The 20,525-nt window shown below is 48.8% G+C and overlaps 1 protein-coding gene across 6 annotated transcripts in view; it reads right to left on the bottom strand.

Annotated features, from left to right (window-relative positions):
• The window catches only part of Cpt1a (carnitine palmitoyltransferase 1a, liver), a 63,410-nt gene that overhangs the window by 15,151 nt on the left and 27,734 nt on the right, over positions 1–20,525 (bottom strand). For all 6 annotated transcript variants that reach the window (XM_011248602.3, NM_013495.2, XM_006531654.3 and 3 more), the window contains exons 3-10: positions 17,961–18,100; positions 14,097–14,268; positions 12,308–12,409; positions 8,363–8,500; positions 6,030–6,107; positions 4,803–4,910; positions 4,168–4,255; positions 1,535–1,730 (exon numbers count right to left, since the gene is read on the bottom strand). In XM_011248602.3, coding sequence (XP_011246904.1) covers positions 1,535–1,730; positions 4,168–4,255; positions 4,803–4,910; positions 6,030–6,107; positions 8,363–8,500; positions 12,308–12,409; positions 14,097–14,268; positions 17,961–18,100 — 1,022 coding nt within the window. The remainder of the gene's footprint in view (positions 1–1,534; positions 1,731–4,167; positions 4,256–4,802; positions 4,911–6,029; positions 6,108–8,362; positions 8,501–12,307; positions 12,410–14,096; positions 14,269–17,960; positions 18,101–20,525) is intronic.

The following is a 20,525-nucleotide window of genomic DNA, read 5'->3' as shown; positions in this document are numbered from 1 at the left end:
AGCCAGGTGTGGTGGTATGTGCTCCTAATCTCAGGTCTGAGAGACAAAATCAGGATCCCCAGGGCTTGTTAGCCAGACAGGTCACCTAAATGGATATGCTCCAGGCTAGTGAGGGACCCTGTCTCCAACATCAGTGTCGACAGCTAGTACCCGAGGAACAACATATTCACACACACACACACACACACACACACACACACACTGCTCAGAATGAAATCCAACCTGTCTCTGCAGCAGCCAGGGAGAAGCACCCTTCTCTGCCCCAGACATCCCCAGCAGAAGTTATAACAAATGCCGAAGGACCTGGCCCTGGAGCCAGGCTCTGACCTGAGCCTCTCTCAGGCATCAATCAGTCCACTGATGTCTTCAGCACCACAGACCCATTTGTCAGATGAGGAAACCTGAGGCACAGAGATCATGCCACAACTACTTTGGGGCAGGGAAGGAACGACACCATCTGGCCCCTGACCCCAGACCAGGACTGGTCACATGACACTCCCACAATGACCTCCATGTGCCCACCATGATGCTCACCTTGGTCTCTCTTCAGAGCTACCCTGAAGTAGCTTCCTCCTATGGATCCTGGGTCCCTCCCACAGTTCTCAGCCTCAGGCCTTCTGTGCTGCCTCCCATCCACTACCCACCTCTCTCAACAACTTTTGGTATCAACACCCACAAATGCCGCAGGCCCCCAGTGCACCCCAGCCCTCAAGGCAGGAGATGAAGCATAGACTATGGCCTTCCTCGCTTTCTGGTTTTCCTTCTCAGTCCCAGGCTCCAAACAACACACAGCCTTGTTATCTCCTGAGTGCCTGGAGCAACTCTTTATTAAAGAGTTAGAGCTTAGAGCAGCTCAGGGTTCTGTGAAAGATGGTCTTTTGTGAAGTGCTGTATACTTTTGGCCCCAGAGAGCAAAATCCTCTCCCCACCAACTCACTCTACCTGTTTCTTACCCTGTTCAAAGCAGGGCACAGGGCACAGGGCACAGGGCACAGGGCACAGGGCAGTTTCTCTTTCCCACAGTCCAACCCCACAATGCTGGTCTTAAAGATACGCATGCTCCTTTGGTGTGTGTTGGGGAGTGTGGGTAAAGTACTCTCTGCATAAGCATGAGGATCTGGGGCCCTGACCTATTATCCTAGTACTGAGAAGGCAGAGACAAGATTATCCCTAGAACTCACTGGTCTGCCAGACAAGCCAGTCAGTGAGCTCCAGGCTTTGGGAGTGACCTTGTCTGCATAATATAAGATGGAGAGGAACAGATGAAGACACCCAGCATTGACACACATGCACATACACTACATTACACACACACACACACACACACAGAGTCTCCCTGGCTGCTCAGTGGTGGAGCACTTACCTCAGAAAAAGAAACGAAGGAAGTTAACTGAATGCCGTGATACAGGACTTTGATCCAAGCTTATAGGAGGTGGAGGAACGGAGGACCCCAGGATTAAGGCATTGGACTGAGGCCCTCAAACACACCGGGAAGGGTGTGCGAGGCCATGCACGCACGCACGCACACACGCACCTGTCTGCGGCAGTGAGGGCGGCAAGCTTGGCTTCCCCGGGCTGCGGCTCTGAGGTGTCATCCAGGATCTGCTGCATCTGCTGCTCCAGCTCACGGGGCCTCAGCAGCCTCCCGTCATGGTAGAGCCAGACCTTGAAGTAACGGCCTCTGTGGTACACGACAATGTGCCTGCTGTCCTTGACGTGTTGGATGGTGTCTGAGGTGGTGAGGAGACGAAGGAGTGACAAGAAGTCAGAAAGCCTTGGGCTCATCTGACCTGACCGGTTTGCTTCGTGAGGATCTCATGTATCCCAGGCTGGTCTTAAACTGTCTATGTAGCCAAGGGTGACCTTGAACTCCCGATTCTTCTGCCTCCACCTCCTGAGTTCTGGGAATACTGCTGTGTGGCCCTTGACTCCATACTGAGTCACTCCCTTTGGCTTAACCAGCCCCTATAACCTAAGTCAGTTTCCTATCTATGAAACAAGGTTGGCACACGTAGTATTGAATGAGATCTCTCCCATAAGTCACAGGCAGAGTTCAGGTCCCAGTACCCACATCAGGTGGTTTACAGCCTCCCGGATCTCCAGCTCCGGGGATCTGGTGCCCTCTTCTGGCTTCTGTGGGCACTTCATATGCTCAGTGCATATACACATAAAGAGGCAACACATACATAAAAATAAAAAGCAAAAATAAATCTTAAAAAAAAAGGAATGTTTTAGCCAGGCACAATGGTGTACCACTTGGAAGGATCAGGAGCTCAAAGCCAGCTTCTACATAACAAATTAGAGGCTAGTCTGGGCTACATAAGACCCTGTCTCAAAGGGGGGGAAGAGGACCTGGGAGATGACTTGTGGGTAACCCTTGCCGTGTAAGCCAATGGCCCTCGTTTGATCTGCAGCCTCACGGCACTGTCATCTGACCTGCACATGACTGCTATAGTGTGGCTGTGTCCTTCCTACACACAAACACAGTGAAAAATCTTAAAGAGAATTGATAGCAAAAGGCCGGTTGTGGTGGCACACACCTTTAATCCCAGCACTGAGGAGGCAGAGGCAGGTGGATCTCTGTGAGTTAACTTGGTCTAGCTAGGGAATTCAGAAGAGCCAGGGTTTCAGGAGATCCTGTCTCAGAAGACGCAAACAATCAGAGCCCACCACAGAGCAGGAGAGGCCTCTGACAGCTAGCATGCGCTGTACGACCTCACCGAGCATACTACATTTTCATAAATGATAACTTGTCTTTGTGGCAAGGGTTCATTAAGAAGCTTTAGCTGGCCTGTAACTCACTATGTAGACATAGTATAGACCAGACTGGGCTCACACTCACTGAAATCTACCTGTTTCAGCCTCCTGAATGCTAGGATTAAAGGCATATGCCACCATACCCAGTGTTACCCAGATTTTAGTTAATATTTGTGATCACTACTATTGAAGACCATGCTGGAGCCAGTGAAATGGCTCAGGTGGCAAAGACACTTGCTGCCTGGCCTGGACAAGAAGAAAACCAGCTCCCTCAAGGATAAAATAAATAAATGGAATTTATTTATTTATCTTGTGTGAGCTCAAATATGTGTGAGGACAAGCATGCCCCATACATGTGTAGATGGCAGAGGACAGCTCCTGGGAGTCTGTTGTCTCCTTTTACCACAAGAGAGCCTGGCATCAAGTACAAGCACCCGGTTTACAGACAGGCTCATTCAGGCGCTGAGTCACCTGTCAGCCTGAAGGGGACCTTTGACTCTAGTCCCTTTTCTTGAGCTGTGTCCTTCCTGTTAGAGGTAAATGCTCTGCTCCCTCACATGTCCTGTACCCATGATGCTTTGCCCTTCCATAGCCCAGCAACAATAGGCTCCAGGCTCTGGCTCCAGGAGGTAGAATAAATCTTTCCTCCCTAAGTGGTTTTGCTCACGTTATTTGTCACCAAGTTTAAAAGTGACCAATGCTGTACACTTGACCCCAGCAGGCCTGCATGGCACCATCTGGCATCCGTCTCCCTCCCTCCATCCTTTTCCAAGGATGTCCTAGGTTAGAAGCAGATGAGATGAGCCCAGCCCAGGCCAGGCTGCCAGCAGCAGCAGCTGGGCCTCCATCGAGCCTCTCAGGCACATTGGTTCTCAAGGGTATCTTACAGCAAACCCTGCATGGGCCAGAACAAGGTGCCCAAGGAGTCATGTGAAAATATTCCAGCAGGTCTGAGGAAAATGCCCAACGAAAGAAACTCTCAACAGAAGAAACACTAAAATCTGGAAACGGGCCTGTTGTACAGGCCTAGTGGACAAAGGAAATTCAGGCCAGAGCTGAACTTCGGTTCAGTTGGGTTGTCTAATATATATGAAGCCAAGAGTTTCAATTTGAGCAACATATATACTCTGGGCATGATGACACATGTCTAGAATCCACTGGGAGGCAAAAGGGTCATCCTTAGCTGCATATTATTTTAGGCCAGCCTGGAACATGTGAGATCCCATTCCCAAACCACCCCCAATGACAAAAGACAAAGCGATTCCAAGAGGAGGAACAATCAGAGTCAGACGCTCTTGGGACAGACCCTGTAGACCATTCTGTTCCCAACGTTCCCCAACTATTCCTGGTTCCGAGCAGCAAAATGGCAAATGCTGGCTCCCAGCGGAGACCCCAGTAAGCACTACCCACCTGTCTCCTCCCCAGGGATGCGGGAAGTATTGAAGAGTCGCTCCCACTGAGCAGAGCAGAGGGGAATTGTAGATCCCAGAAGACGAATCTGTAGTAAAAATGTGTTTTAAACCAACAGGCAAAATCCCAGAGGAAAGCTTTGCAATGAACTGATTAAAATGCGGTTTGTTTCCTGTGCACACTGCCCAGTCTGACCACATCACTCAGCATCCCTAGGGTAGCACCTGGGGGACTTGCCGAGCAGGGCCAGGCTACTGAAGTTCCTTCCAGATAAACACTTAAGCCACCTGATGTTATGAAGAAACCGTTCTCCTGAGGAGTTTACCCGTGTATCAGTACATGTGGGGGTCAGAGGACAGCTTGCAGGAGCTGGTTCTCTCAGCCCACCATGTGGATTCCCGGGATTGAACACCCAGGCCTCGACAAGCCCCTCGCTGCACCTGGGCCTCACTGACTGGGAAGCCCCAGCGTTGTCTGACTCTGGCTCCCCAGTGCCGGGATTACAACCGTGCACTGCTGCATCTAGCTGGGCACCTCTGGGCCAAGTCTGAACACTCTTCTCAAAGCAAGCACTTTATTAATCGAGCCGCCTCTCTAGCCTCCCAAGAGATATTTTTAAAGGCAAGTTGACATACAGGTTTGAGTTCCTCACGGTCTACCGTGCGACGATACAGCAGTATGGCGTGGATGGTGTTGCCAGCTCTCGCTGCCTGAATATGGGTTGGGGTGATGTAGAGCATCTCCTGTGAGGATGAGACAGAAAAGAGGGCTCATGGGGTGACACGGCGGTCTGTATACAAGGTGTGTGTGTGTGTGGGGGGGGTGCTCCCTGACAGCTGTGCTAAGTTACAGCCGCCTTTTGTATTTGTTTTAGGTGGGCTTTTGGCTTTTGTTGTTGTTGGGAGCAGGTTATGTAGCTTTCAGGCAATTCTCCTACCCCAGGTCCCTGAGTGCTAGGATTAAAGCTATGTGTCACTATGCCTGACTTTACAACTTTGGACACTTTTGTTACTGTTTTAGGTCCATTTGTTTTTCTGGCAAATTGGATATGTTTTTTCTCTCTATGTGTATGTGTGTGATTGTGTGGGGTTAAGTGTATATGTGTGTGCAGGTACCCAGAGTGGCCAGAAGAGGGCATCAGATTTCCTGCAACTGGAGTTACAGATGGTTCTGAACCACTTGAGGTGTGTACTGGAAACCGAACTCAGGTCCTCTGGAAGAGCAGTAAGGGCTCTTAAACTGCTAAACCATCCTTCTAGCGCCAGACTTACTTTTTTTTTTTTTTTGGTTTTTCGAGACAGGGTTTTTCTGTGTAGCCCTGGCTGTCCTGGAACTCACTCTGTAGACCAGGCTGGCCTCAAACTCAGAAATCTGCCTGCCTCTGCCTCCCGAGTGCTGGGATTAAAGGCGTGCGCCCCCACGCCTGGCTCAGACTTACTTTTTTGAAAGAGTATCTCATACAATCTAGGAGGGCCTTGAACTACCTATGTAGCCAAGGATGACCCTGAACTAATCCCCCTGTCTCCACCTCCCCAGTGCTTGCCTGGCAGGCATGAGACACCACAAGCCCTAATTTTGTTATTGCTCTATTACAACGCCAGCTTCCTGTTGTTCTACCACAGGTTCAAGGTCAGCCTGCACTTACATAGCAAGTGTTGTTTGCAATGAAAATGTATTTGCACTGTTGGGTGGAGGGCAGGGGCCCGTTAAGACACAGGGGGGTCTAACACATGGGCCCCAGGTGGGCTCTTCACAGCAACATGAAGACTTGGACAAAAGAAGCAGGAGCAAGAGGAGCTTTCCCAGGCCACCCAGCAGGACAAACCCATCTTGGCTGCAGTGGGAATGGAAGACCAACTCACCATGGCGTAGTAGTTGCTGTTAACCATGATCGGCCCTCGGCCCCGCAGGTAGATGTATTCCTCCCACCAGTCACTCACCTATGGTACAAACACGACAAGTCAGCACGCTGAGCAGTCATGCCCAGATGTATGCAAATCTTTCTGGAAAATTCCAGTGTATGACAGGCTCCAAAACAAAGTTGTCTCAAGCAGACAGGCCATAAGGAATTGAGAGACACACTGGTCTTAAAGGGAGACCTGGCTAGACTATAGAGCATAGTTTCATATTGCGTTTAAATAAATAAATAAAAAGAGTCGGGCTGGGTTTTAGCTCAACTGTTGGAATGTATAAAACTAGGCATAGAACTATATAGCAGTGCACACATGGGCAGGAGGATCAGGAATTCAAGGTTATAGCAAGTTCAAGACTGCTATGTAGCAACTTTAAGGCTAGCCTGGGGGCCATATTTCCAAAAACCCTTAACTGCCAAAGTGCTGTGCCGAATGCTTGTCTGATATTCACCAGGCCTTGGGTCCCAGTCCCATCCCCAGCACTGCAGGAAAAAAAAAATAACCCAGATCTCCCCAAAGATCGATCTTCCTGATGCCTGGTACATCTCAGCCACAGAACTAAGCCTGAGGCCAGCATGTGCTGTCTCGATTCTCCAGAGTGACCATGGCAATGTTACCCAGCAAGCTGCCCTAGCCACCCAGGGGCTGCTGATCTACAACCTGTGATGATTTGAGCATCGTGCTGGAGCGCACACCTGAGAAAAGGCTTGCACGAGAGTCTAAATGCACAGCGGGCCAGCTGCTTAGGATTAGACCCAGTCCTGATGACCCAGGTGCTGTGGCCTCCTGCCCTGCTGGGCACAGTGCCTGGGTCTGGCACCATCTGCTGGCTCTTCTCTTGTTTCTTTTTGTCTACTTTCTCTGTTGATTTTTGTCTACTTATTATTTGTGTTTTTAAAATAATTTTTCTTTTTTGAGGGGCCAGGGGTCAGGGTTTCTCTGTGTAGCCCTGGCTTTGAACTCAGAGACCCACCTGCCTCTCTCTGCCTTCCCAGTGCTGGGACTAAAGGTGTGCACTAAGATGTCTTTCATGTGTGTGTTTTGTCTACATATAAAGTATGTGCACCATGTGTGTGCATGGCACCTATAGAAGTCAGAAAAGGATGTTGGATCCCCTGGCCCTGGAGTTATAGATAGTTGTGAGCCACCTTGTGAGTGCTGGGAACCAAACCCAGGTCTTCAGCAAGAATGGCAAATGCTCTTAACTGCTGAGCCTTCTCTCCAGCTCCTGGTTTTATTTTTAAAGCAGGGTCTCAAGCAGTTCAGGCTCACCTTAAACTCTATAGAAGCACAGACAACCTTGAACTTTGATCTTTCTGCCTCTATCTCTCAAGCCCTCGGGATACATGCGTGTGGGACAGAACAGGTGTGGTGCTGGAGACTGAACCCAGGGCATTGTGCACCAGAGGCAGAGACTCCAACTGAGCTTCATTCCCAGCTCTTGAGACTTCTTTTTGATGGACTACAGAGCTGGCTCAGTGTGTGCTGCTCTTACAGAGGACCCTAGTTTGGCTCCCAGCACCTGTGTTGGGCAGCACACAATCACCTGCAACTGTTAGGAGATACAATGCCCTCTAGTTTCCATGTCATCTGCATTTGTGTAATACATATAAACTCACCTAGGCAAATATATACATGAATAAGTAAATAATTTTTTAAATTTAAGAGTTTTTCTTGAGATAGGGTCTGGTATCCCTGTGTGACCCTGGTTAGTTTGAGCCCACAGTTCTCCTGCCTCTGCCTTCTGAGTGCTGGGACTATAGGCATGTACCTATCTTGCCTATAGGCATGTGTCTGGCTCCCATAGGTTATTTTCAATCCCTTCCCTTCCATCAAGTTATTCATGACACCTGAATTCCCCCTCTTGGCTTCATATCCTGCAGTGTGCCCACTTGCTACCCCCACCCCCAACACCACACACAGACGCTTAGCTGGCTCCCAGCAGACAGCTGCCACTGTCAACAGCATCTGAACTCTGACCAGAGCACTCAGAAGTGATACTCTTGGATGGAGAAGATGCCACAAAGGGAGGTGGGGTGGCTGGGCCACCACAGGAGAGAACAGCCTGTGGTATGCCAGGTCGGGACTAGAGGGTCCAAAGCAGCTCCCTGCCCTGAGCAGGGTGCAAAGGCTGCTAAGGAGCTTGCAGGAGGGAAGAGATGCTAGCATCTCTGAGCACAGCTCTCAGGGGAAAGTATGGCTGCCCTCAGCCACAGCTAGAACTCTGTGAGCCCTGGTACCCAAGTAAGAACTTTCACAGCACTACATGCAGAATTACTTACATAATTTGTGGCCCACCAGGATTTTAGCTTCAAATACCACTGCAATTTGGGTCCAAGGTTGACAGCAAAATCCTGGGCCAGTGCTGTCATGCGTTGGAAGTCTCCCTCCTTCATCAGTGGCCTCACAGACTCCAGGTACTGGAGAGAGAAAACACGGGCAGAGTTAAACACCCTTCTCCAAGCCGTGCATCACTTCAAATGCCTCAGAAAAGTAAGACGGTGTAGAAAAGGTTAGAAAAGCTTCCCTAAGTCAGTCTGTCCTCTCTGCTTTTACATAGGCAGATAGACCGGACAAGACAGTCCCCTGCAGGGCTGAGCAGGGCTGCAGGTGGATGATAATTAAGGTCACGGCTTCCTGATGGAGGTACCAAGACACCTAGCCATTGCTTCAGTGATGACCTGGGTTGGTGTGGTGAGATGGGTGGGAACCCTGACAGCCCAGTGAGGCCAGGCAGGTGCTCAACAAGGCAGTCATGACACAGGCCATGTTTAGGGTCTAGATCCTCAGCTCACACAGACTGGCAGACACACACCTTGAACAGGCTTGGGGGTAAAACATACAGGAACATCTCACACGCAATCTTCTTTTTTCCTAAAGATTTATGCATATGAGTGCTCTACCTTCATGCACACTTGCATGCCAAAAGAGGGCATCAGATCCCATTACAGATGGTTGTGAGCCACCATGTGGTTGCTGGAAATTGAATTCAGGACCTCTGGAAGAGTAACTGCTGAGCCATCTCTCCAGCCCCCTTTTTTGGACTCAAACTCACAATATAACTGAGGCTGGTCTTGAACTCCTGATCCTCCTCCTACCTTTATCTCCCAAGTGTTGGGGTGACAGCATGTGCCACCACGCTTGGCTAAGTGTGGCTCTTTCTGAGGATTCTGAAAGCTCCCACCTATACTGAGTGAGTTCCAGGAAGCAGAACTGCCGCCAAGCCTGATTGGTCAGGAAACAAAGTTTGAGCAGGGTGTGGTGGACAATACCTATAATCCCAGCATTTAGGAAGTGAAGTAGCAGGAACCAATGAGGGTTCAAGTCCAGCCTGGTCTACATGGAAAATTCCAGGGCAACAGAGGCTACATAGGGCCAGCTTTGCACAATGAAGGGTCAGAGCCAGCTGCAACTGTCTGGCTAACTCCAAACTGATAAAACAAAGGTTGGACTCTCCATGGCTAAGCTGGCAGATCACTTGCCTAGCACACACAAGGCCCTGGATTCTATCCCCAGCACTGCATAAAACTGAGTGTAATAGGCCAGCCTGTGACCCAGCACTCAGGTGGCAGATACTGAAGAACCTGAGGTTCTAGGTCGTTCTCAGCTATATAGGGAGTCTAGGAAGTTCAAAACCAGTCTGGGCAATGTGAGATCCTGTTTTAAGAAGAAGAGTGGGGCAGGTAGGTGGCTGCACCACCCCCAAGCCAAGGCTGGGAGTCTCGTTTGTGCCCCAATCTGGGAGATGAGAGATGGAAAGGAACTTGCCAAGGGCAATAAGGACTAAATCCCTAAGCCAGGAACCAACACCTGAAGCCAAGGTGTTTTTGATTTACAGTTCTGAGAAGAGGGCAGAAGTCATAACAATATGGGTGCCCTCCAGCATTGGAAGCTGGAAAGAACTAGGGTGCTGCCATTTTACAGCAGATCAGGATCATGACAGAGCCAGCCTCTGCTACTTACTCTGTGATGTGATGGACTCTGCTATCAACCAGAGGCGGTCAAGTACCCAGATAAAAAACATGCATAGATATTCCCAGCTTCCCTGCTTACAACACAACCCACATTCACACCATCAGATGGACAGATAACTGGTCTACCCACACGACGAGCGAGGAGCGTTATCAGCCACAAAAGGGGAAGAAGCATAGCTTTGTTAAGAAAGGGATGAAGCCAGGGCTATACAGAGAAACCCGTCTTGAAAAACAAAAACAAAAGCAAAAACAAAAAAAAAAAAACAAAAAAACAAAAAACAAAAGTCAGTGATGAAGCTTGAAATCATCCTGCCTGGGAAGCTGAGACAGGAGGATTACAAGTCTGAGGCTAGCTTCGGTTAAGATCCTGACTCAAAGAAAAATAAACGCTAGTAGGGGGAACCCCTCACAAAAGTCACAGATTACATAATCCCATTCCTACCATACTCCCTCTCGAGGCAGAACTAGAAACAGAAAGTGGAACAGAAGCTGGCAGGCCTGTGGCAGGGAGTTTTGTGGCTTCTGCCCAAGGCTATAAAAAAGCCTGACAATCCAGGGTGGTCACAACTCCTTGACACCCTAAAGCACAGAGAGTTGCACTGCTGGGCGTACACTTGGAAACAGTTAAAACAATTCTGTGTATGTGCACACGTGCCCGAGAGCCAGAGCGAAAAGATGAACCCATGTGTGGTGGCACTCAGGAGTCAGCCTGACACAGGCTATCCACCTCCCTGGAAGCCGCCTGAAGTTCACCAGTCAGGCTAGGCTTACTGGGCAGTGAGCCACAGGCATCCCCCTGCCTCCACTCCCCAGTACTGGGATTACCAGTGTATGCTGCAAATCTGTCGCTATCATGTATGGGTGCTGACAAATCAAATGCAGAATGCAGGCTCTCATGTTTGCCAGGCAAACGTTTTACCGACTGAGCCATCTCCTTAACCATTTTCTTCCTTCTGTTTTTTTCTTTTTTTTGGAAAGTGTTTCACTGTGTAGCCCTGGCTGGTCTGAACTCACAAGAGATCTGCCTTCCTTTGCCTTTTGGGTGCTAAGATTAAAAGATTAAAAGGTGGCTAGTGCCACCATGCCCAGCCTTAAAAAAAATAATAAATGTGGTCTTTGTATGTATTTTCCAGTTTAAAATAATGGATACAAACTCAAATCACTGAACTCTGCACATTAATCAAGGACACTATACAGTCCTAAACTGCATCTCAGTAACACCATTAAAAAGCAATCATGCAGCCGGGTGGTGGTGGTGCACGCCTTTAATCCCAGCACTCGGAAGGCAGAGGCAGGCAGATTTCTGAGTTTGAGGCCAGCCTGGTCTACAAAGTGAGTTCCAGGACAGCCAGGGCTAATACAGAGAAACCCTGTCTCAAAAAAACAAAACAAAACCAACCAACCAAACAAACAAACAAAAAAGTGATCATGCCCCAATAGGTGGGACACAGCACTTTAAACACTGCAGATGCAATAATGCTCTAGAGAAAACAGTATCAAGCCATGGATAGTGAAACTCGTCTACCATCAGGAGGCTACAGCAAGAGATCAGGAGTTCAAGGTCATGGGGCTGAGGGATGGATGGTAGGGAAGAACACTGGCTACTCTTGCAGAGGACCCAGGCTCTGTCGCTAACATTCACTTGGAGGCTCACAGTCATCTGTAACCCCAGTCCCAGGGAATCCAACACCCTCTTCTGGCCTCCTCAGGCACTGCGAGCATATGGTGTACATACATACACAAAGTCAAACACTCCCACATATAAAGCAAAAGGTGAGTAGATCTTAAAATGTTCACCAGAAGTGGTTGCGCATGCCTTTAATACCAGTGCTTAGGAGGCAGAGGCAGGAGGATCTCTGGGAGTTCTAGGACAGCCCAGTGTACAAAGTCAGTCCAGGACAGTCAAGGCTACATGGAGAAACCCTGTCGAGAAAAACAAAACAAAACAAAAGCCCCAACCAAACAAGCAAACAAAAAAAGATTCAAGGCCAGTGTGTGCTAACTAGAAAGACCTGTATCCAATATATATATATATATCAAAGGGCTGTGGATGTAGCTCACTGGTAGAACACTTGTCTAGCCAGTGCAAGGACTCTGTGGGGTGGGAGACAGGGGAACATTCTTATAATAACCCTACAGGAGAGACTGCAGAGCAATAACAAAGATTAAGAACTTTAATTTACAGTCACAATTAGGCAGAAACATGGATCCCAAGGACACTGGCATCTCAGCAGGAGTGTGGATAATACCTACCCTGCTCACGGTATCTTTGACAGCTGGGACAGGCAGGCGCGGCAGAGACGTCTGGAAGCTGTACAACATGGGCTTTCGACCCGAGAAGACCTTGACCATAGCCTGGAGATACAAGTTACGTTTTCAAAGATGAGGCTGTGTTAAAGAACCAAAGCCAGGGTTCAACTGCGTTTGACTCTCTGAGTGTTTTATGACAGAGCCATCCCTGGTCTACACCATCAGGCTCCGGTCCCACCGAGAGCTCAGCTGAAAAGAGAAGTCTTCTGGTGTGGCTGCCTACTGTCCTTCCCGATTCTGCAGGAGGGCTGTCTGCCTCCTCCTGGAAGGTCCTTGATTTGAGGCTGGTGCCCGCTCTGCACATAGGGAGTAGGATCAGCTGAGGTGCCTGACCCTCAAGCCACCCCCAGGGGCAGCAGTGTGTCCCTGCCCATCAGGTCAAGCAGCCTAGAGAGTGAGCTCCCCCCACAGCCTGTAGGAAGATTTTGCAGGCCAGCTATGGAAGGCAGCTGCCTCCTGCTGGCAGGAGCTAGGGCATCTCTAAGGGTTCAAGGTGTAGTCGGTGATTCTCATTTGCGATGCTCAGGAAGTGCTGGGACTCAGCTCAACAGCAGCCACAGGGCCATCCTAGAGGACACTGTGTTAAGCCTGTTGGTTAAGTTTTGCTACTCTAGACATTAAAAAACTAATATATAAGGTGGAAGCTGGTTTGTGAAAGATGGAGGCCAGGAGTGCGTGGTGGGCAGCAAAGGGACCTTGAAGACGTTCACAAGTGCGGGCATGGGGGCACACTGGCCCGCAAGTCAAGGCCAAGCTGACCTACTCCTCCCATGCACAAAGGAGGAGCTCCAGTAACAAGCATTTGAAAGGCAATGTTACCAGAACCAGATTCACTGAAATCCTTTACAAACCTTGGGTGCAGAAAATGACCTTTTCTTTATAAAAATCAGAAGCCAAGAGGGGTGACAATATGTGGGTGGGTGGGTGGGGGATATGTGACAGCCATACAATGGTGTGTGTGGGAAGGAAAGGCTGGGGTCTGAGTGCCAAAGAGGGAGGTCCCAGGAGTGATCCGTCATCCTCCTCCCCCTACTCCAGAGAGCTAAGCTTATAAAAGCAGCTCGTTGGGGCTTTGGATGTCCTTCCCTGGGCAGACGGCTCATCTGGGTAAGCCAGGCATGAAGCTCTGGGTTTGGTCACTGGCATCTCATAAACATCAGGCATGGTGGTGCAGGAGAACCAGAAACTCAAGGTCATCATTGGCTACAGTCAGGAAATGGCCAGCCAGGGTGACATGAGCCCCCATCTCAAAAACCAAAACTAAACAACAACAAAAGCCTTCACAACCAGTTATAATTTAACAAACACACATGTATATGGTATAACCCTCTCTCTCTCTTAAACATGGTGCCTTGGCCTTAAGGTCACGAAGAAATAGAGAACACTGACGGATTAGGGTAAATCATGTGATCTGACCAACTCAGAAAACCGTCTGGTGTCTGCCTGCAAAGTGGCCCCTAAGGCTACAAAGACCTCCTGGGTGGTACTTATGCTCAATATCCAGCCTGAACCACAGGTCACACAGAGGTGAACAGAGAGATGGCAGAACTCCCAGAAACCATTAGCAAAAGCAGCCCTGGCTCCATCCATGCAAGTGTCATGAGCCATAGCTCTCCCATAGCCAGAGGCTGGGGACAGGTTACACACCAAGGAACAGAGGAGGAAAGGTCTAAGGAGGCAAGGGTCCTGCTCTGACTCGGAGCGGGTCCCCTGGTGGGTGACGGGTGGTTACCATCCAGATTCTGGTGCTGCGGCTCATTTTGCCGTGCTCTGCAAACATCCAGCCATGGTAGGAGAGCAGCACCTTCAGCGAGTAGCGCATAGTCATGATGATCGCCACCCAGAGCCCTGTGCCAAAGAGGACGCCACTCACGATGTTCTTCGTCTGGCTTGACATGCGGCCACTGTGAGGATGGAGCAGACAAGGAGCTAAGACGTCAGCATGGAAGGTGGTAATGGCAGCTACCAGAAAGCGGGCTGACCAAGCACCCTCCCAGCGACAGGAGTGAGCAGGCTGCAGAAGAAGCCTGAGGGACCCCAGTTCTCCAAGCGCCCTGGCAGTCTCTATTCCTCTCAAAATGGGCCAGCCTTGGCTGGGTGCAGCAGAGTGGCCTGTCTCTGGAGGCCCAAGGAAGAATCAAGAGGCCGGCCAGCGACCTGAGCAGTCTTGAACAACACACAGTTTTTCCAGTCTCTGGAGGAATGGTGGAGAGGCTCCTGTGGGGCAGAGAGCTGCTCACGATGGCAACTGCTCCCAGTGGGTGGGACCTGCCAACTGCTGCTCAAAGGGATCCTGGCCCGTTTTCTTCAGATTATAATGCTTTGCCAGTCTCTCAAACATACTTTGCTAGCATTTGCTGGGTTTTGCTGTGCCCAGGGGTGAACTATGGGCTTCATGCTTTCTAGGCAGGGGCTCAACCCCTGAGTTATATCCCCAGTCCTCAGATATAACCTTAAATGCTGTCTTTATTTATAAGAAACTCAAATATCCCAGCAAGCTGGAGGCAGAGGCAGGTAGACCTCTGTGAGTTCAAGACTAGCATGGTCTACATAAGACCTTGTCTCAAACACAAAAACAGAACAAAACAAAGCCAAAAAATCCCCACATAAATAAAAATAAATAAATCTTTTAAAAAACTTAAAAGATTTTTAAATAGTTAAAAATCAAAGTCACCGACTATGAAAGAAAACTCAAAACAAAGTGCTGCTATTTGAGGGGTTATTTCAGTTGTTTTAGAAAAGGAAAAATAGTGACAAAAATAAAAACTAGCCCTTCCCCTTCATGGCTCAGGGGACATCATGGAAGAAGGGGTGGAAAGGGTGCAGCCAGATGTGAACACAACATGGCTGCTGCAGACAAGACTCACTGAGAAGTGGACCAAGCCAGCTGGCCGACCAGGGATCCTCCAGCAGGGGGCGCTAAGGGAACTCAGCGGGTTTTTAAAAAGGTTTGAGTGGAGAGTTGGGATGGGTTAAATCAAGGTATCCTGTTGACGTGTATGCAATTGTCAAGGAACAAATAAAAGAGATCGAGTCTGGCTCAGAGGTTAAGCACACTGGCTGCTCTTCCAGTTATCTTAAGTTCAATTCCCAGCAACCAAATGGTGGCTGATCTATAATGAGATCTGGTGCCCTCTTCTGGCCTGCAGGCACATACATACATACATACACACATACACACATACATACATAATATATGCATAATATGAGGCTGGAGAGATGGCTCAGAGGTTAAGAGCACTGACTGCTCTTCCAGAGGTCCTGAGTTCAATTCCCAGCAACCACATGGTGGCTCACAACCATCTGTAAAGGAATCTGATGCTCTCTTCAGGTGTGTCTGAGGACAGCTATAGTGTACTAAAATAAATAGACAATTCTTAAAAACATATATGCATAATATGTGACTAACACATAATACATAAAAATAAATAAATCTAAAAGCAAAACATAACATAAGAGGTCCCAAATGATCAAAGTAGTAGCATATCTAACCTTCAGAGCTCTGATATTGGAAAACATTAACATCATGTGAGAGACCTATGCTCTGGAGGCCTCGCCTCCCAGAAGAACAGGATGGGTGCCTAGCACAACTGTCATTGGAAGATGCTTCCTCCTGCAGCTGATGGGAACAGATACACAGTGGCTCACACTCATCTGAAACTCTGGTCTCAGGGGATCTGATGCCCTCTTCTGACCTCTGAAGGCACCAGGCACACGTATAGTACACATACACACAGAATAAAATTTAAAGAAAAAATCCAAGCTGGGCATGGTGTCACATGTAGAGGCAAGTAGATCTCTATGAGTTCATGAGACAAGGTTGGTCAACATAGCAACATAGCAAGTTCCAGGACAGCCAGGGCTACACAGAGACCCTGTCTCAAAAAACCAAAAAAAAAAAAAAAAATCCAATAAGGACAAAAAAGTAATTTCACTTTCAGCTGTGCTGATAACCTCTATGGCCTTCCTTTCAGATCTCAGCAAACAAAACCAAAGCAGCCTAGGAGACACAGGCACTCCACCCACACTGGAAAGATGCTTCCAGAACAGCCCCTCAGGCTGCAAGTCTCTGAGCCTTCACCTGACCTTTCTAAATTTGAGCCAGACATGACCCAGTTTACGAAAATAGAGTCTAAGGGACAAAGAAACAAATCGTATAAAGACTGAGATTAAGCAAGGTTTTAGTAGCTGGCGTGGCTGTGTGCAATCCGGCTTTGAGACACACAGCCCATGTAAGAGCAAAGCTTGGCTGTTGGCCTCACAGCTGCCTTGGGCCTGGCAGCCAGCTCAACACTCAGGGAAGCAGGGTGAGCGTTCACAGGACTTTCCTCACCTCTCAGGACAGCACAGGTCCAGTCTTTAGTGACCAGCTCTGCCAGCTGCTTCTGAGAACCTAGCCCCAGCTCGATGTTCCAGGCCCCAGGCAGACAGGACCCTTGGCAGGATGCCTGGACAGGCATTTTTATCTTGTTTCCTACAGTTGCTTACAAAGGAATGACCAATGCTGCCAGGAGGGCTGGAGGCTGAGGAGCTGGCTGGCTTCTCAGTCACTCCTGGGTGTCTCAATCAGAAGGCAGGGCATGCAGACCCATTAAAGACTGACCTCCAGGATTCCCGAGCACCTATTCAAGCTGTCTTAAACATGCCACACTGCTGGGTTAAATCTGCTAGTTGCTCTGAGTCAGCAGAAACCAACTCCTCCAGCTGTGAGTGTTCCCTGGGGCCACTCTCTCATCTGTTTGCTTGTGCAATCCTTCCTAGCATACAGTATCTACAGCTGAACAACCAGGAGAGAGAGAGAGAGAGAGAGAGAGAGAGAGAGAGAGAGAGAGAGAGACAGACAGACAGACAGAGACAGACAGAGATAAGATCCCTGAGTTCTAGGCCAGAACAGCTGGAGCTATACGGTGAGACCCTGTCTCAAAAAAAAAAAAAGGAAGGAAGGAAGGAAGGAAGGAAGAAAGGAAGGGAGAAAGAAAGAAAGAAAGAAAGAAAGAAAGAAAGGAAGAAAGAAAGAAAGAGAACAGAAGAGAAGAGAAGAGAAAAGAAAAGAAAAGAAAAGAAAAGAAAAGAAAAGAAAAAGAAAAACCAGAAGATGGCCAGGATTTGTCCCTAGACAGGATGACATCTACTTTTTTAAGTTCCCAGAATAAACTAAAACTCAAAGCCAAGGAGTAACGCACTTCCCTGCAGGCATCTAAGCCACTGTGAAGGGGCCAAGGGCTGAGTTGTCCCTAAGCAATGACCGGCAGTAAGTTCAGAGGACCAGATCACTGGATGGACCAACTCCAGGGCAACAGCCACACTTGGAGCCATCTTCTGGGGCAGAGATGCCCTCTGAGGTCATCACTGTCTCCATCTTGACCTCAGGAGACAGACACCTGGAAGGCAGGTCCCCGTGCCTCTGCCACTCTTAGCCTAGTCTTCAGAAGAAGGGTGGCAGTGTCTGCAGACTTTCAATAGCAGGTCAGGAGGGCAAAGAGCATGCGGAAAAACAGCGATAGCATAGTTGTACTCAGACATTTCAGAGCGAGGACAGTCAACAGAGGTACCACCATCTTCTTCAAGATGCAGAGGGTGGAGGTGGGTTACTCACGTGGTGTCTAGGGTCCGATTGATCTTTGCAATCATGCCCAGGGAGGGGTCCACTTTGGTATGCATGGATGATATCACACCCACCACCACGATAAGCCAGCTGGAGGGACTCGCGGGGAACACACCAGTGATGATGCCATTCTGGAAAGACATGTGAGCTGTGAGCTGCATCCTCCCCGAGGTCACCATCACTACCTGTCAGCAGCCCTGTGGCAACAGGCAGTTGGGACATCAGGCAGCAGGGAGAAGGTGCCATATATGCAGGCCACCAAAGACCAAAGCCCAGTAGCTGTGTCTCTGCCTGGAGTCACAACTGCCTTACCTTTCTTTACACAGTCTATTCTCTCCCCTGACTTCTGAGCCCAAATGCATCTTGGAAGATTCTCCAAGAAAGGGACTCCAGGTTGGTAAAACAGCCAGGCCTGACTTACCATACAGGTCTCCATATGGTGACTGGCAGCCTGGGCACTGTGAGGTCCCATTCCTACACTGCCACTATCTGCCAGTCAGGAACCCCAGCTCCCAAACTACCCTTGCCCTGTTCCTGAGTCAAGATGTGTTTACAGGAGCCCCCATACCATTGCTGCAAAATAACCCAGCAAAATAAAGTTTACATTAATTTTTTGTTGTTACATTTATTTATTGTACGTAGGTGCATGCAAGGACCATAAGGCGCAAAGGTGGAGGTCAGAGGTCAGATCTCTCCTCCTATTTTGTGGAACTTTGGGTCAAACTCAGGTCATCAGCTGGGCTGCAATCTTGCCCACCCGATTAAAAAACTGGTCTAAAGAACTGAGGTTTGGGGAGAGAAGGCTTGCGTGACTCAACACTGCCCAGACTCCGCCAGCTCTGGGAACCAGGAGGAGGGTAATGGGGAGGGAGAGCTGTTTTTTCTGCTTTGTTGGATGTTTGAGTCTTACAAAAAGTTAATTCTATTTTGTTGTTTTTTTTGGTTTTGTTTTTTGAATGCTGCGATTAGAGAAGTGTGCCACCACACCCAGCATAATAAATTCTTTTAAAAAAGAGATTTATTTATTATATGTAAGAACACTGCAGTTGTCTTCTGACACTCCAGAAGAGGGAGTCAGATCTCATTATAGATGGTTGTGAGCCACCATGTGGTTGCTGGGATTTGAACTCAGGACCTTCAGAAGAGCAGTCAGTGCTCTTAACCGCTAAGCCATCTCTCCAGCCCTGCATAATAAATTCTTAATGGATACACACATTTCACCTCAGCACTTGGGAAGCAGAGGCAGATGGAGCTCTGTGAGTTTGAGGGCAGTCTGGTCTCCACCGTGAGATCCGGGTCAGCCATGAGTACACAGTGAGATCCTAACTCAATAATATTGATATTAACAACAATAACAACAACTGTCCAAGCACGGTGTGGGGGCTCACACATCCTCCAAGCACTTGAGAGGCTAAGAAAGGAGAACTGCCTTTAGTTACAGAGGAGCCTGGCTAGGGTCAGACACCGTCTCAAAAAAGTAAAACTAGGCTGGGACATGGCTCAGTGGGTAAAGCACTTAGCACACAAGCTGGGGGAAGGCCTGGCATTTGGATCTCTAGAATCAATGTAAAAGCCAGGCAGGAATGGCTTTCACCTGTATGTAACCCCAGTGCTCCAGAGGCAAGCTGGCTAACTAGACTAGCCAGACTCTAGACTAGCCAGACTCTAGACTAGCCAGAATCAGTGATCTCAGGTTCTGTGAGAGACTCATCTCAATAAATGAAGCTAGAGAAGAAGACATCTGCTGTAAAGGTTGGGCCTCCATGCATAAACACACTCGTGTGCTCACACACACTCACTCTCACACACTCTCTCTCTCCCCCCACTCCTGTAAACACAGGCAAACAAAACCAAGAAGAAAAACCTTTCAACTAAAAACACATTGTGATGGTTTGTATATTTTCGGACCAGGGAGTGGCAACATCTGGAGGTGTGGCCTGGTTGGAATAGGTGTGTCACTGTGGGTGTGGGCTTAAGACTCTCATCCTAGTTGCCTGAAAGTCAGTCTTCCACTAGCAGCCTTTGGATGAAGACGTAGAACTCTCAACTCTGCCTGCGCCATGCCTGCCTGGATGCTGTCATGTTCCCATCTTGATGATAATGGACTGAACTTCTGAACCTGTAAGCCAGCCCCAATTAAATGTTTTTTGTTTTTGTTTTTATAAGACTTGCCTTGGTCATGGTGTCTGTTCACAGCAGTAAAAACCTAACTAAGACACACATTCTTGGGGCTAGAGAAGGCTCAGTAGTTAAGAGCACTTGCTCTTGTAGAGACCCGAGTTGAATTCCTAACACCCATGTCAGGTAGCTGGTGACCACCTATAATGCCAGATTCAGGGGATCACATGCCTCTGGCCTCTGCAGGCACCTACCCATACACAGACACACAGAGATCTACATAATTAAAAGCAATTTTTAAGATAGGGTCTCATTGTAGTCCAAGCTAGACAGTCCTGCCTCAGCCTCTAAAGTGCTGGGATGACAGGTCACATCACACTGACCTCTGAGAACCTTTCGTTTTTGTGACACATGTAACATGTATGACTGCCTAGCCTG

The sequence above is a fragment of the Mus musculus genome, chromosome 19 (assembly GCF_000001635.26).
Source record: "Mus musculus strain C57BL/6J chromosome 19, GRCm38.p6 C57BL/6J".
NCBI lineage: Eukaryota > Metazoa > Chordata > Mammalia > Rodentia > Muridae > Mus > Mus musculus.
Note: the sequence above shows the minus strand (reverse complement) of the source record. Positions and strands in the feature narration are given on the sequence as shown.